This window comes from Pristiophorus japonicus, chromosome 24 (genome assembly GCF_044704955.1).
Source record: "Pristiophorus japonicus isolate sPriJap1 chromosome 24, sPriJap1.hap1, whole genome shotgun sequence".
Classification (NCBI taxonomy): Eukaryota; Metazoa; Chordata; class Chondrichthyes; family Pristiophoridae; genus Pristiophorus; species Pristiophorus japonicus.
The window spans coordinates 32,236,559-32,253,559 of NC_092000.1; the positions used below are offsets into that span (position 1 = coordinate 32,236,559).

Consider the following 17,001-nt stretch of genomic DNA (forward strand, 5'->3'; position numbering starts at 1 on the left):
TCTCTCTCTCTTGCCTTCTCACTCTCTCTCTCGCCTTCTCTCTCTCTCTCTCTTGCCTTCTCTCTCTCTCTCTCGCCTTCGCTCTCTCTCTCTCTCTCTTGCCTTCTCTCTCTCTCTCTCGCCTTCGCTCTCTCTCTCTCTCTCTTGCCTTCTCTCTCTCTCTCTCACCTTCGCTCTCTCTCTCTCTCGCCTTCTCTCTCTCTCTCTCTCTTGCCTTCTCTCTCTCTCTCTCGCCTTCGCTCTCGCTCTCTCTCTCGCCTTCTCTCTCTCTCTCTTGCCTTCTCTCTCTCTCTCTCTCTCTTGCCTTCTCTCTCTCTCTCTCGCCTTCGCTCTCTCTCTCTCTCTCTTGCCTTCTCTCTCTCTCTCTCGCCTTCGCTCTCTCTCTCTCTCTCTTGCCTTCTCTCTCTCTCTCTCACCTTCGCTCTCTCTCTCTCTCTCTCGCCTTCTCTCTCTCTCTCTCTCTTGCCTTCTCTCTCTCTCTCTCGCCTTCGCTCTCTCTCTCTCTCTCTCGCCTTCTCTCTCTCTCTCTTGCCTTCTCTCTCTCTCTCTCGCCTTCGCTCTCTCTCTCTCTCGCCTTTGCTCTCTCTCTCGCCTTCGCTCTCTCTCTCTCTCTCTCGCCTTCTCTCTCTCTCTCTCTCTCTTGCCTTCTCTCGCTCTCTCTCGCCTTCGCTCTCTCTCTTTCTCTCTTGCCCTCTCTCTCTACAGCACTGTAGAATCCCGATGCAACCCTTACCTTTAATTGTAATCTGGGAACATTCGATCTTCAAATCTGACTGTGAATTCCTTATCTCGGTGAATATTTTGCTGACTGAAAAATGAAGCAAAGTGTTAGTGCTCATCCCAACAAAAAACATTTCCCTCGTCATTACATTCACTCAATTGAAATCCCAGGGCTTCATCAGCGTTACCAGATAAACTCTCTGATTCAGTGTCTCTGGTCGTAAGGGGAGCAGGAGAGTACTTTTACAGTCCAGTGTTGGGGTATGTGACAGCATGACCTGGGCTTCAACAATAAGACCCCTCCTAATGTGCAATGGTTACTGTATTCTTCAATGTGTCCCCATCAGTGATTCTCCGATTATTCACAATGCTGATTGCTGAGGATTCCAGGGAAAGTGAACTAGCACACTGGTACATAACTAAACACAATACTGCTTTCAATGTGAGAATTACCTATTTCCTTTCATTTAATTAAATCAAAAACAATAAAATTAACTTGCATTTCGATAGCGCCTTTCATGACCCAAGCACGTCACAGCCAATTCAGTACTTTTTGATGTGTATTCACTGTTGTTATGTAGGAAACACGACAGCCAATTTACTCACAGCAGGCTCCCAAAACAGCAACAGAGATACATGACCAGATGATCTGTTTTAGTGATGTTAGTTAGAACATAAGAACATAAGAGATAGGAGCAGGAGCAGGCCATTCGGCCCCTCGAGCCTGCTCTGCCATTCAATAAGATCATGGCTGATCTTCTACCTCAACTCCACTTTCCTGCACTGTCCCCATATCCCTTGATTCTTCCAGAGTCCAAAAATCTATTGATCTCAGCCTTGAATATACTCAATGACTCAGGCAGAAATGAATTTGCGCCAACAGGGATCGCTTAAAAACAAATCGCAATACAACACTTGTAAAATGACTTTGTTTCCTGCTGTGCTGGACATTCCATGTTTAGTTTTTTTACCTGTTTTGAAGCAGCTAATTGCAGGGAATTTGCATGCAGAACTCTCCCGCCCAAGAAAAAAATTCAAAAGATCGACACATCCGAGACAGGTTAACATTAATGGGCCCGCCAAAATATGAAAAAGAGATATCAAGCCCGCCAAAAATTAAACAAAGAATCGGGGCTCATTTGGCGCGAAGATTAGAACGGCTCCCAAAGTATAACTGGGGCCCTGTTTTAACAAAGTTTTTTTTTGCATAGCATCAGCGGCATAGCCTCGTATAGCATCAAGAAGGGAGAAAGGAGAGAGGCCACCGCAACAGTTTTAACAAGCCTCTCCCGCCTCGACGCCCCTCCTGGGCCACGCTGCCCTGCTATCGAAGAAGAAGGAAGAATATCACCACGGTAGAGAGAGAGAGCAGCCCGCAGCAACTCCGGACATCGCCATCGCGGCAGCAACTGACCACAGCCAACATGGTACCATCGAAAACACCGCGATTGAACAACTCCGAAACAAAACTCCTCAAAGAAGAAACCGAAGATCCGAAAGTTTCCACTCTGCAATCTAGTTCTAACCACCAACAGGTGAAACATTACCTAAAGAAACTTTTGGGACCTATTGCTAACGGAAGGAAGTGGGTACTCACCCCATAAGTCCAATACGCGCCCTATCGCATCAGCGGACACCACCCAACTGAAGACTGCGCAGTAAGAAGTCTTCCATGACATTTGGGGTATGGCAAGCAGAACCTACAGAGTCCAGTGAACCCCGAAATCGCAAATCACCGGCAACTGACAATAAAGGATTGGTGAGCATAGTCCCTGTTTGCCCTGGAGTTTGACCGAGTCAAAGTTAGGCACTGGGAGGTGGGAGGTGTATGATTTTCTGTAACCCCTTTGAATGTGTGATAGAGTGTTCTTTATTTGAGTGATTACAAGTTTGACATTGTATTTTCTTGTTCTTAATAAAATCAAAGTTCTTTTGTACTAAACCAGTTGTCTCTTGCACTTTGTCACATCCTCCAAATAAATCCAGAGTCTAGACCCCAGGGAGTGGGAGCGATTCGATCCGCTCAGAAGGTCAGAGTGAACCTGACCCCAGAGACCACCCCCTACAGAATGGCGACTGCGGCAGGACTCTGGTATAAGGGATGTGATGCAGAGAATGCTGTTTTGGAAGAAAGAACCAAGGTGGAAGAGAGGATTTCCTCCTATGTGTATAAGAAAGTGAATGTCACTAAGGAATGGGTGCTTGGTCTATTGCGCGCTGAGCGTCCGGGAGACGCTGCGGCCCAGTGGACAGCAAGGAAGGACCATAAGGAATCGGTAGAGAAGGCAACTTGGTTAGCCTGCTTACTGTCATGTATGTAACCAGCATACTACTGTAACCCTTATACAATTGTAACCCTCATGTAACCACTCCATACTGTACATACTTAGTAGAAATGCACACCTTGACCACAGGGGGTGTACTTGTGGGAGACACTCCTTACCTGGAGATTCAGGTATATAAGAGGAGGTCTCTCACAGGGCCAGCATTCCTTGGTCCAGGTAATAAAGGTGAAGGTCACAGAGTGACTGTGTCTGCAGTACATGCCTCGTGTGATTATGTTTCAGAGTTAAGGACTCAACACTTGCAGCGACAGGTCCAACTCCTTGATAAGAACATCGAGTCACTACAGGCAGAACTATGGGAATGTGCAGAGACATCACATGAAAGGGTTATGGCAGGAGAAAGGTTCTGGGGAGAACTCCGTAAGCTCAAACATTGAAAGGCACAGCTAATGGGAAGGTTTAAGAACAGTCAGGACTATTTTCAGTGTCAGGTTACCGAGGCTAAAAATAATGAAAAGATACTGCGGGAGGAAAACATTCGCCTCACCCTTCAAGTAAAAGAGCTGGAGGAGAAGTTAAGGGATGTATATGCAGCTTATAAAGTAGCTAGCACTAATGGGTTTGAGTCAGGAGACCACGGTCCCTGCCAGCAACAAATCAAGAGTTTAACCCTTGCTCTGTCCAAGGCAAAAGGCATGGTATGCCTAATAAGCCCGGGTACGCCCCAGGTAAACCTGGAAGAGAAGGAGGAAACTGTTCAACTACCACCTGTGGCATCGATGACGACACCGGTTCGGCAGCAGGAGGGGTGAACATGTTGCGGGGCAGACAGGGATAATGGACCACTACCTGTGGCGCTGAGGTTCTGCTCGGTTTGGCAGCAGGGAGGTGTGGATGAGCCAGAGCAGGAAGAGCCAGGAAAGATGTGCCCAGTCCAGTAACAGAAGCTCGGCCCACTCACCGGTGCTGGGGTCAGAGGCCCTTGGAAAGTCAATTTGTGGTTCTCCACACTACCCAACAGCTTAGGGCTATGATAAGCCACCGGGGAAAGCTCACTCCAAAGGGAGACCCCTTGGTTCACTTTATGGAAGTAGAACAGGCAGGGGATATTAACGGGTGTGATGATGCCGAGATAGCAAAAATATTCCTCCTCTCACTGGATGGCAAGCTGCACCAGTCCCTCTCTGCTGAGAGCAAAAGGGGGCAGAGGTACATGTGCCGCCGTCCAGGAAGACATTCTAGAAGCCATGGGCTGTAATGATGGGAGTCCCTTCTACAAAGTGGAGAAGACAGTGCAGCTCACAGGGGAAACCCCACAGGCTTTCACAGACTGTGGCCTGTGTACCAGAGCACTTGGCGGGGACCTCAACCGGGGTCACCGAAACATCTAAACTGGGACGAGAGAGCCCACTGGCTCTGAAGCCTGGTGGCAAACAGTTCGCCACGAATAAGAGCAAAGGCTGAGGCCTGGTTCGACCCGAGAGATCTCCAGGCCACTGAGCAGAGCGTGGCCAGGCAACTGACCCTAGCCTACCAGAACAGCAGGGGACAGAAGAGCACCCACCCAAGGGAAAGGTCAACGAAATCAGACCTAGTCAGGATAAGAGGGAATGGCGCCAGAAGGGGGACAACCCCTCCGACACGAAGCGTACCTGCTTCGGGTGCGGGAAGAGTGGGCACTGGAGAAAGGATTGTAGGAATCCATGGAAAAGTAGTGCAGGGAAGAGTTCTCCAGCCGCTGCCCAAACGACCGAGACCAAGAAACCAGTCTCTCCCCACACGTTTGATACATGCATGACTGCGCTCCGAACAATGCTAGATGGCCCTGGGAGGGTAGCCGCTGCCACCGGCACCGAAATCCCATCTGCCCCACTCCAGCCAAAACAGTGACTGGGACAGGCGCAGCCTGATCACCTGTGTTCCCTCGAGTACGATGCGTGGGGGAGACCGACCGTTCAGATGGAAGTGGAAAAGGTGAAAGGGACTTATCTGCTGGATACCGGTGCATCAAGCACCCTTGTCTATGCAGCTAACCCCGCCACCTCACCTCTGTCCAGCGGGGTCCCTTACAGCTTGGTGGGTTTCACAGGTGCCAAGCAGGCTGGCTCACTCTCTGTTCCGCTCTCTATTCATTTGGGAACACTTCACACCAAGTGAACTTGTGTCCTGATGAAGTGGGAACAGGACGGAAGGGGGATCCTGGGGGCTGACTTCATTCTAGGCCACGGGATCCCAGTGGATTTAAGAAACCACTGTCTTTGGGGGCAGTATGTATGGGACAGGAGAGTGAGGTGGTGGTTATCCCAGAAAAATGGGAAAAAGGGAAGGTGTACACCATGAAGCCAAAGGAGGGTTACGACCGTGAATCACTGGTCAGTAACACTCCAATGGAGTACCATAGAAACATAGAAACATAGAAAATAGGTGCAGGAGTAGGCCATTCGGCAATTCGAGTCTGCACCGCCATTCAATAAGATCATGGCTGATCATCCCCTCAGTACCCCTTTCCTGCTTTCTCTCCATACCCATTGATCCTTTTAGCCATATCTAACTCCCTCTTGAATATATCCAATGAACTGGCATCAACTACTCTCTGCGGCAGGGAATTCCACAGGTTAACAACTCTCTGAGTGAAGAAGTTTCTCCTCATCTCAGTCCTAAATGTCCTACCCCTTATCCTAAGACTGTGTCCCCTGGTTCTGGACTTCCCCAACATCGGGAACATTCTTCTCGCATCTAACCTGTCCCGTCCCGTCAGAATCTTATACATTTCTATGAGATCCCCTCTCATCCTTCTAAGGATGTACACTCAAGAGTACGTGAGGGCTAACCTCGCAGCTTTTGCCACTCACAAACACGACTGTGGGAGAATAAATGGGATTGAGGTTAGCATAGATGGGGACCCCATGACCTGACCGCAGAAACAGTATAACTTCCCCAGGGAGGCGGAGGCAGACATGGAAACAGCCTTGGGTTCGCTGGTTAAACGGGGTATTGAGACCAATAGCTACCCATGTGAACTCTCCATTGTGGCCGGTTAAGAAACCGGACAACTCTTGGAGAGCCACGGTGGACTATCGAGTACTCAACCGTAACATCCCCGCCTGTGCACCCACCGTTGCTGCTGTCGCCGACCTCATTGGAAGTATCCCAGCGTCCGCAACCACCTTCACGGTGCTGGGTATTTCCAACGGGTTTTGATCCATCCCTTTACAAAGAGAAGATCAGTACAAGTTTACTTTTACCTTTAAAGGACAGCAATATACTTAGAACTGTCTCCCTCAGGGCTTCCACAACAACCCCAGTATTTTCCAACAGTGTATGGCCAACTGTTTAAAGAGCTTCAGTAGACCCCAGCAGCTGGTACAGTATGTGGATGACCTGCTCCTGTTCACCGATGAGGGGGAAGAGCATGACCCACTGCCCTCTGGAGCTGAGCTGCTGGAGCTGCTGAAAGAAGAAGGGTTTAAAGTAAACCCCAAGAAGGCACAGATCGGCCTGAAGGAAGTAAAATTCCTGGGACTGGCTGTGTGCGCTGAGGAAAGAGCCATTGACAAAGCTAGAAGGGAAGAAGTGCAGAAGTTACCCGCCCCCAATACAGTGACAGGAGCAAGATCTTTTCTAGGGCTAACCGGGTACTGCAGAGATTTCATTGAGGATTATGCAGCCACCACAGCCCCTCTGCTCTCACACTTACACAAGGGAGTGGAGTGGGATTAGGACAAAGGTTGTGAGGCAGCATTTATCCAGCTCAAGAAAGACCTGCAGACCGTGCCAGCTCTAGGGGCCATAGATGGGGTAAAGAGTTTTTCCTGGAGGTAGCAGCCAGTGGGGACAGCCTGAGCGCAGTACTGCTCCAGGATCAGCACGGCCGGCTGAGACCAGTGGTCTACTCTTCCAGGATACTCACGGACGTGGAGAAGGGATACTCTAACTGTGAGCGCCACCTCCTAGCCACTCACTGGGCTGTGAAAAGATCACTGATCTACACAGGGCGGTCCCCTATCACACTCCTTACCCAACATACGCCCACCCAAATGCTCCTGGACAGGAGAATCAAGGACAGGACAGTGAGCAGTGCCCGCATTGCTCGCTAGACCCTGCTCCTCTCTCAAATGGACCTAAGGGTAAAAGGTCTCTACGAGCCAAGGCTCGCAGCCAACATGATCTATCCAGGGACAGCCCACCGGTGTTCTGTAGAAGTGGTATGGGAAATTAACATAGGCTTTCGGGCCGGGTTACACCCCACAGGCCGAGAGATCTACGTGGACGGTTCAAGCACGGTATCTGCAGGCGAACGACTCACAGGCTGCGGAGTTTATGACCCCGAGGCAGGCATTGCCCAGGCGATTAAACTCCCCATACCATGAGTGCCCAGCACGCTGAACTGTCAGCGGTGGTGTATGTAGTCACACACCCCGAAGAATTCCCTACCCCATACACGATTTGCTCGGACAGTATGTTCACATGCAGTTCGTGTACGGAGTACCTGGCTATTTGGTCCCACCGCGGATACATGTCTACAGACGCCTGGCAATTAAGCCTTTACTGGAAAAGATCATGACAACCGTGGGGGAGGAAGGGAACGTCTATATACACAAAGTGAAGGCACATTCCACCACTGAACCCCGTAGCGAGGGAAACAAGCAGGCTGACATGTTGGCCAAGCAAGGTGCTCGCACGGGCAAGCTCTGGGATCTGTACAATCCAGGACCCATCGCAGCAGTCAGAGGCAGGATAGGGACGGCAGGGAGGGCAGGGGTAGCATTGCCCCCAGACCTGAAAACGGTTCAGACCCAAGACCCCGTCCTCAAAACTGTCCTGAACACGCTAGCTAAAGGGGAAAGAGTAGACGGCCCATACGGCACCGCAGCGATTGCCATTAAAGAAGGCATGCTGTTCAGGGGGGAGCAATGGGTAGTGCTGCAACAACACCGGAGAGAATTCCTCCAGCTGGCCCACGAGGGTCCAGGAGCGGGACACCCCGGACCTGAAACCACTTGGGAATGGGTGGAACAGGCAGGGTGGTTGCCGGGACTCAGGGAAGACGTCCGCGAGTTCCGCGCCAGCTGTCTGATGTATGCTGCCAACAACCCTGACCCCCAGAAAAGGAAGGTGTCTATGGGACATATCAGGAGGGTAGAGGGACCCTGGCAGTCGATCCAGGTCAATTACATCGGACCCCTATTCACTGCCCAGGGAGGCTACAAGTACTGCCTAGTGTTGGTGGATGTATTCACCAAATGGGTGGAAGCCTTTCCATGCCGAACAGCCACTGCATTAGGGACAGCTAGGACATGGTAAGGCAGGTGTTCTCCCGATGGGGACTACACCAGTATGTGGAGTCCGACCAAGGGAGTCACTTCACCGGGCAGGTGATGCAGGAGACCCTTAAGGTGCTCAGCATCAAAGGGAAATGACATGTCACCCACAACCCGCAGTCATCCGGGCCTGTGGAGCATTTAAACCGCACTATCAAAGAAAGGTTATGTAAGGAGACAGGGGACTCACCCAAGAAGTGGGTAGAGGTCTTGTTACTGGTCCTCATGGGGATACGGGCCAACCAGTCAAAGAGCACGGGGTACTCCCCGTACGAGCTCATGACCGGCAGAACCATGCGAACCCCCACCCATGTATTAGCCATGGTACTCATGGAAGGTCAGCTTAGGGAAGCGAGCCGGGACAGCTTTGTCAGGAACCTGTTTGAACATCTTAAACAGATTCACTGGTAGGCTGCTAACAACATGGGAAAACAACATCGGAGCAACCGACTGCTGCCAGAACCCCGCAAACACCACGAATGGGAGATAGGGGACTAGGTCATGGTGAGGAACTACGGTCGAGTAGGAGTTTTTGAGGCACTGTACATGGGACCGTACCACATTGTCAACAAGGCAAGCCCCATGGTCTATGCTGTGAAAATGCCCCACCATACAAAGTGGTTCCACATAAACCAATGCAAACTTTTCAACCCCTAAGCATAAGGGACAGCCAGGAACGGTGAACCATGCTAAAGGCAGGGACCCTCAGCTAGCAGCCCCCGACTACGGAAATCCAACAGGGGACATGGCAGACCCACAGACTGCACCTAGAGGGGTGGTGGACGGTGTTACTGGAGAGGCTAGCCCCCAATCATTTGGGACTCGGACGCACCCCCAGCAGTCAGAGCCTTGAGAAGGACGCTCCGCGGGCCAAGGCCTCAGACACTGTGGTCACCAGCGCCCCAATTTAAGTGTTCCAGTCCCGGGAGAGGGACCAGCCGCAAAGGGGTAGCTAGGATCAGGGACCAGCCTGCGAGCAGGGACCCCCAACCGGTAGTTTTGGGCGACGAGGGACCCCCGGAAGAGATAGTGGTGGACCAGCCACCAATTGGGAGTCCCCAGCCCGCAGCCCTCGACCAGACAGAACCCCCAGGTGATGAAATGAACTGCGTAGCCACCCCCAAAGGGGCGGTGTGTTGTAGCACCGGAGGGGCCGTTCCCCCAATAATGTGGGACTCAGACCCACCTCTGGTCAGTACACTCCGGGTCCTGCGGTACAGGCCGCTGAAAACCCAGAGGCCAGAGAAAAAAAGAGAAGATTAGGAGTTAACCTGGCCACCCAGAGACAGGTGCAGATGTATATAAATAGGACAATAAGAATCTAGCGTAGTGTAGGATTATCTGTGTAATGATTTCAGGTCACCACAACCTAATGAAGAATGATTTCAGGCCACCACGACCGTAAAGAAACCACGCGTATGGAAGTAGTGAAATGAGTATTGGTATAAGAATATTTCGACGAATCTGAAATGGAAGAGTTTCGGCCGACAGCCAGTGTCCAACTAGTGACCTATGCCGGGTAGTATTTGGGGGGAGATGTGTGAAAGCCCTTCCAGGGGGTAGGAAAAGAATCCACCGGTACAGCTGTTAGAAGAGGCACCGGTAATAGTTCTTAGGGAAAGGAAAAGACCCCACCTTGTAGGCAGTAAAAGAGGCACTACAAGAACAAAAGGAGTAAAATGACTAAGAGACATAAAGTTAAAAACCAGACATCAGTTCCGAGACAGGAACTGGAAAAGATAGCCAGTTGGTTAAAGACTTTATTATGTTTCTGAGAAGAAATGAGCCCAGCTTGGAACGCGATCACCTTTTGTCAAGCCGGAGAGCTTTTCTCAGGGCTGGGCTATCTGTTTTATGTGCCCCTACAGGAAGGAGAACGATATGAAAAGGGTCCTGTTCCTGCTCGCCCTGATATGGATGAGCAGTGGCGGCCGAGGAGATGTGGAAGAATCCCTCATCTATGGGTGCTTGGGAGAGAGAGCACCGATCGTGACCGCAGGGGATGGCACACCGGGTGTGGAAGAGCTCGCCGTTTATGCCCAGGGTGGCTGGGGTCTAATTCCACTCGCTACTCCAGCCAGGAAGGGTTTACCTATGGGGAGGCCTCCGTTCCATGTCCCAGGATACGGGTCATTGCTGCGTGGGTCAGCATTACAGAGGGAAAATGTGTCTGTTTGACTTGTAAAGGACAGATTCCCCTGGGTAGATGGTGGTGGCTCAGGAAGCTGAGCAAGGACGCGGGGGACCAGGAATCTGACTGGAAGCGACTCGGTAACGATACATACCGTACCATCAGAGGGACATGGGGAGGAGTGAAGGTGTGTTGGAACAAGACTGAACAGGGAATTTACGTCTGCATGTCGGGGTCAGAGAAGATCTGTCCCGCAGGCATATCAATCACCTTCGCCAGGCAATGGCAATATGACGGGGAAGGGATGGGGTGGGATTCCAGCCTACACGTGTGTGCGGTCCCACACTCCCCACTCCAAATTAATGCCACCGAACTTAGAGCACACATTAAGAAATCGCTGCGCATGACCCTGCCAATGCGAACAATAATAGAAAGGTGTCCTAACACCACCAATGGACCAGGGAACAGATTAGTATTGGTACCGACCGAAAAGGTGTTCTATCAGGGGGTATACTATGCAGTAGCTTCAGTTATTTTAAACCTTACCGAGGTGCACTTACCTGCATGGTGCCCGAAGGAAACAGAGCAGCTATACCAGGTCCTACTCAGAGAAATGTTCAAGAAATTTTACAAGTTAGACTTTGGGAACATAGATAAAGCAGAGTTATACACCCTAAACGCTAGACACCATGGGCACGATGAGACCTAGAAGGGGAACTTTGAACTTTTTTACTGCATATAATACAGGATCCTCTGTGATAAATAGCCTAGATGATATAGAACTGCAAACGCAGATAAATGGTCTAAAGAACCAACGGAGAAAGATCCTGAAAGAGGAAAACACAGTAGTGGGCTCAGAGCTACACGAGGACCAGGCTATGATGGTCCATTTAAAAGAGATTGTGACTGAGCTGGAAAAACATGCACAGACAGTAAATGCCTCATACTGGAGGATAGAAACGCTTCGGACCAGGCTGCACAGAACGAGGTGTGCGTGCTGTATGGGGCACGGTTGTTGGGCGAGGGCTGCAACAACCTGGAGGATTTAAAACAAGGTTTAGTCCCCTCCTGGATCAGTAACAAGCACCTCGCAGCCCTCCACCTGTATAGTAATTCACGAAGCCCGTGTCAGCTCCGCCTAGCTTCTGAAGCCTACCCTGTCCCAGTGGATTGTGGGAGATCTAATCACACCATCATGGGGATAGTACTAAGAATGCCGGTCATGGGGATAGTACTAAGGATAGGTGGGACAACCCGACCCGCACCGGTATACCGGGTGGAGAACATTGGAGTCATTCAAGGAGGTGCACACGTTCGTTTCACAGCGGTCCCACCATATGTCATAAAGTGGGAGCACGCTATGATGGGTACTGACCTCTCCGGGTGCCGGAGACGGGTACACACATAATACTGTGTCCCAGCACTTGAATGCCTATTCTAAACCACAGTGTGGGTTTAAAGCTGCTGGCACACAACCTATCAACTGTACCATGGATGTAATGACACAAGACCATGTTCCTCCACAGGTAGCATACATAGGGAGTGGGACATGTTGTGTCACCACCAGTCGCTCCACAACCAGCATGGACAGCGTATCTGGTGTCCGCTCAGTGACAGCAGTTTTTGCTTTAAACCCGAGGCGGAAGTTCAAGTGGCCCAGGAACCGATTGTCCCCATTCCCGAACCCTCCACTGTTCACCTCACTGTGAGAGAAAACATCACAAACTTGCAGGATTATGTGGCATATTTTGCTATGAAATTCCCCCTCTACCCAAACATCTTACCGTCCTGCTAGAAGCTGTAGTAATCTCACAAAAACATTTCTACACTCTCGAACAGAAAACAATGGAGATAGGGAGAAAGATTCTAGAGATCACAATTCCGCTTTGGGGGACATTTTCAGGAATATAGAAGTTCAGTGCGGGGATCCAAATAGCTTCCCACGTCTTGGTTGTCTGTCAACTCGCGATTATTCTTTACTTATGGTATCTCACTTGTTGAGTGAAATGCAGAGGCCGTCAGGTCAGGCACCAAAGGGTGCTGTACGCTCCCTGGCCGAACTTGGGGATCACGCTGGGAGGGATAACACCATATTAGCATGTTTAATTTGTTTTAATTTTTACCTGCTGTAAAAACGCAGAGGTTGAGTGTTGTAAGAATGTCACTTATAATTGTGTTTGACTATGTTCCTTTATTTTACTGTAAAAACGGAGTAATGGAGAGGCGACTGACACCCTCTATGCTGTAACAGAATTTGAATAATTGTATTTGCCTGTAAACTGCATTGCATTTCAAAGGGGGAAAGTTTTAGTTAGGTAAATACAGGAGAAGGTTGACTCTCGGGAGATCAGGAATTTTGCTCACCTGGCATGACACTCTAGCATGTAGAGTATCACAAGGGGGACTGCAGGATGCAAAATTCGTGGGAAAACCCTCCCAGTGTTTGGACTCATTGGAAAGGAAATTTAATTTGGAACTAGCAACCAGAAAGTTTGGGATCCTAAAGTGCACAGGGAAGAAACTACGAGTTTTAATCGAATTTGAGATTTTCTTACAAGGCAGATTAGGTCCGTGTAGAAAGGGCTGAGAACTAAAGGATAACTATCCTTCAAGGAAACCAGTTTTGGGTATTGAAGCTGTCTGAGTATTGAAGCTAAACAAATTGTCTGGGGAATTGTGTAAACTCGAAAACCCTTCTCCCCGGGAGACATTAACATAGCACCAATCAACCAAGAGATAGCCCCATCACCCTGAGCAGGAAACCCACCCAGCACATACATAATGATAATGGCCCATCCAGCCCACATGGAAAACCCAGGCCTGGGCAGACATTGCAAATACCAAAGCTATTTTTTCCCGATCAAGAAACAAATTCAAAAGATTGACACATCCGAGACAGGTTAACATTAATGGACCCTCCAAAATATGAAAAAGAGATATCAAGCCCACCAAAATTAAACAAAGAATCAGGGCCTATTTGGCGCGAAGATTAGAACGGCTCCCAAAATATAACTGGGGCCCTGTTTTAACGAAGGTTTTTTTTGCATAGCATCAGCGGCATAGCCTCGTATAGCATCAAGAAGGGAGAAAGGAGAGAGGCCACCGCAACAGTTTTAACAAGCCTCTCCCGCCTCGACGACCCTCCTGGGCCACGCTGCCCTGCTATCGAAGAAGAAGGAAGAATATCACCACGGTAGAGAGAGAGCAGCCCGCGGCAACTCCGGACATCGCCATCGCGGCAGCAACTGACCACAGCCAACATGGTACCATCGAAAACACCGCGATTGAACAACTCCGAAACAAAACTCCTCAAAGAAGAAACCGAAGATCCGAAAGTTTCCACTCTGCAATCTAGTTCTAACCACCAACAGGTGAAACATTACCTAAAGAAACTTTTGGGACCTATTGCTAACGGAAGGAAGTGGGTACTCACCCCATAAGTCCAATACGCGCCCTATCGCATCAGCGGACACCACCCAACTGAAGACTGCGCAGTAAGAAGTCTTCCATGACATTTGGGGTACGGCAAGCAGAACCTACAGAGTCCAGCGAACCCCGAAATCGCGAACCATCGGCAACTGACAATAAAGGATTGGTGAGCATAGTCCCTGTTTGCCCTGGAGTTTGACCTAGTCAAAGTTAGGCACTGGGTGGTGGGAGGTGTATTATTTCTGTAAGCCCTTTGAATGTGTGATAGAGTGTTCTTTATTTGAGTGATTACAAGTTTGACATTGTATTTTCTTGTTCTTAATAAATCGAAGTTCTTTGCACCAAACCAGTTGTCTCTTGCAATTTGTCACATCCCCCAAATAAATCCAAAGTCTAGACCCCAGGGAGTGGGAGCGATTCGAACCGCTCAGAAGGTCAGAAGTGAACCTGACCCCAGAGACCACCCCCTACACCGTTAGCGTGTCTGCCCAATTGCAGCACTGCTTGTCCATCAGTTACCGACTGGAGGAAGGTTGTTAAAAAAATAAAAGGCGAGTCGCCCCTGGACAGCCTGGCGGCCCCGACCTGAGAGGAAACACCAGTGGCAGATCGGGGCCATAAAAGGCGAGCGGCCCCTGGAAAGCATGGTGGCATACCACTTCAGGGAGTAGCGTGAGCTGGTGCAGAGATCGAGGTCTTGGAGGAGGGCGACTGGATTGGACATCACCAAGGTCCAGGCCGGTGATTGGAGCGCGGGCAGATACAGCAGTGGCGGCGTGGTCAGGGCACAAGAGCGGCGAGTGATGGTGGAGCGGTGATCGGGGCCCAGGAGAGGCGTGAGTTCAGGGCCCAGGAGCAGCACAGGCCAGCCCACACTGCAATATGTGCACACACTCGGTCCGTGCAGCAGAGCTGGTCTGCATTCGTCTTGGTTAATCCTTGCCACTGGACCAAGACCTAGCTCTGTCAAGCCCGTGTGGTGGCTGGTGTGCAATGGCCACCACATGTTAAAAAAATTCACGCACGGGCATCTTCCACCCTTCAACACGTCGCTCAGGACTGGGATTATCAGGTCCTTCATCGAAGGAAAGAGGAAGGTATGGGCCATCATTCCCGCAAAGCGATAGGGAGTGGTGGTCGACTGCATGTAATCCCTGCACCAGGGCCATGGGATATACAGCACACAGGAAGGCTGGGATCAGAGGACCATCACTGAGTTTGAAGAACAACGTCAGCTTCTGCAAATCCAAAGAACCGGAGACATGACTGTGGTTCCGAGCGTCCAATCACACTCACAGTTATTGTTCACCTGTGACATCTCCATCATGAAATCAGTCTGTGACGTTCTCTCCACATTCAATATCTGTGCAACTGAAAGGGAAGGACAAGTGTCAATTTCTTTCAAGAAAACAATATCCTGATGTACAATATCCTGATGTACAATATTCTGATGTACAATATTCTGAGGTACAATATCCCGATGTACAATATCCCGATGTACAATATTCTGATGTACAATATTCTGATGTACAATATCCCGATGTACAATATCTCGATGTACAATATCCCGATGTACACTATCCCGATGTACAATATTCTGATGTACAATATTCTGATGTACAATATCCCGATGTACAATATTCTGATGTACAATATTCTGATGTACAATATCCCGATGTACAATATACTGATGTACAATATCTCGATGTACAATATTCTGATGTACAATATCCTGATGTACAATATCCCGATGTACAATATGCTGATGTAAATATCCCGATGTACAATATCTCGATGTACAATATCCCGATGTACAATATCCCGATGTACAATATTCTGATGTACAATATCCCAATGTACAATATACTGATGTACACTATCCCGATGTACAATGTCCTGATGTACAATATCCCGATGTACAATATCTCGATGTACAATATCCCGATGTACAATATCCCGATGTACAATATGCTGATGTACAATATCCCGATGTACAATATCCCGATGTACAATATGCTGATGTACAATATCTCGATGTACAATATTCTGATGTACAATATCCTGATGTACAATATCCCGATGTACAATATCCCGATGTACAATATGCTGATGTACAATATCCCGATGTACAATATGCTGATGTACAATATCCCGATGTACAATATTCTGATGTACAATATCCCAATGTACAATATACTGATGTACACTATCCCGATGTACAATGTCCTGATGTACAATATTCTGATGTACAATATCCCGATGTACAATATCCCGATATACAATATTCTGATGTACAATATCTCGATGTACAATATCCTGATGTACAATATTCTGATGTACAATATTCTGATGTACAATATCCCAATGTACAATATGCTGATGTACAATATCCGGATGTACAATATCCTGATGAACAGTACCCCAATATACAATGTCCTGATGTACAATATCCCGATGTACAATATTCTGATGTACAATGCCCTGATGTACAGTACCCCGATGTACAATACCCTGATGTACAATATCCTGATGTACAATGCCCTGATGTACAATACCCTGATGTACAATGCCCTGATGTACAATATCCTGATGTACAATGCCCTGATGTACAATATCCTGATGTACAATGCCCTGATGTACAATGCCCTGATGTACAATACCCTGATGTACAATGCCCTGATGTACAATGCCCTGATATACAATACCCCGATGTACAATGCCCTGATATACAATACCCTGATGTACAATGCCCTGATGTACAATACCCTGATGTACAATGCCCTGATGTACAATGCCCTGATATACAATACCCCGATGTACAATGCCCTGATGTACAAGGCTCTGTCCCTGGACTGTGTTATCAGAAAATCCAACCTTCTGTCTAAAAGCTCCGAACCATCAGAAAACTGCTGGAGAATTTTTTGAGCTGGAGACACAATTGGCGCAATTTTAACCCAGTGGAGATCAGGCCGGAAGGCTGCAGTTGAAATTGCCCCAGTTACTTGCCCGCCTTGAACCGGCCGATCGTTAAGCTGAGCCAGAGGTAAGGGCAGCCACCCAGAGCCAGCGGGTGCTGTTTAACACATGCCCGTTGGGTCCTGATGATGCCGCAGGG

The 17,001-nt window shown here is 49.1% G+C and overlaps 2 protein-coding genes across 2 annotated transcripts in view; both read right to left on the reverse strand.

Moving 5' to 3' along the window:
* Positions 1–15,033, reverse strand: part of LOC139237857 (putative leucine-rich repeat-containing protein DDB_G0290503) — a 111,447-nt gene extending 96,414 nt beyond the window's left edge. The window contains exons 1-4 of the mRNA XM_070867082.1: positions 14,912–15,033; positions 11,993–12,160; positions 11,018–11,058; positions 734–808 (exon numbers count right to left, since the gene is read on the reverse strand). Coding sequence (XP_070723183.1) covers positions 734–808; positions 11,018–11,058; positions 11,993–12,160; positions 14,912–15,033 — 406 coding nt within the window. The remainder of the gene's footprint in view (positions 1–733; positions 809–11,017; positions 11,059–11,992; positions 12,161–14,911) is intronic.
* A 1,851-nt stretch (positions 15,034–16,884) lies between these two features.
* LOC139237858 (uncharacterized) overlaps positions 16,885–17,001 on the reverse strand; it is a 198,024-nt gene continuing 197,907 nt past the window's right edge. Inside the window, exon 19 of the mRNA XM_070867083.1 lies at positions 16,885–16,959. Coding sequence (XP_070723184.1) covers positions 16,885–16,959 — 75 coding nt within the window. The remainder of the gene's footprint in view (positions 16,960–17,001) is intronic.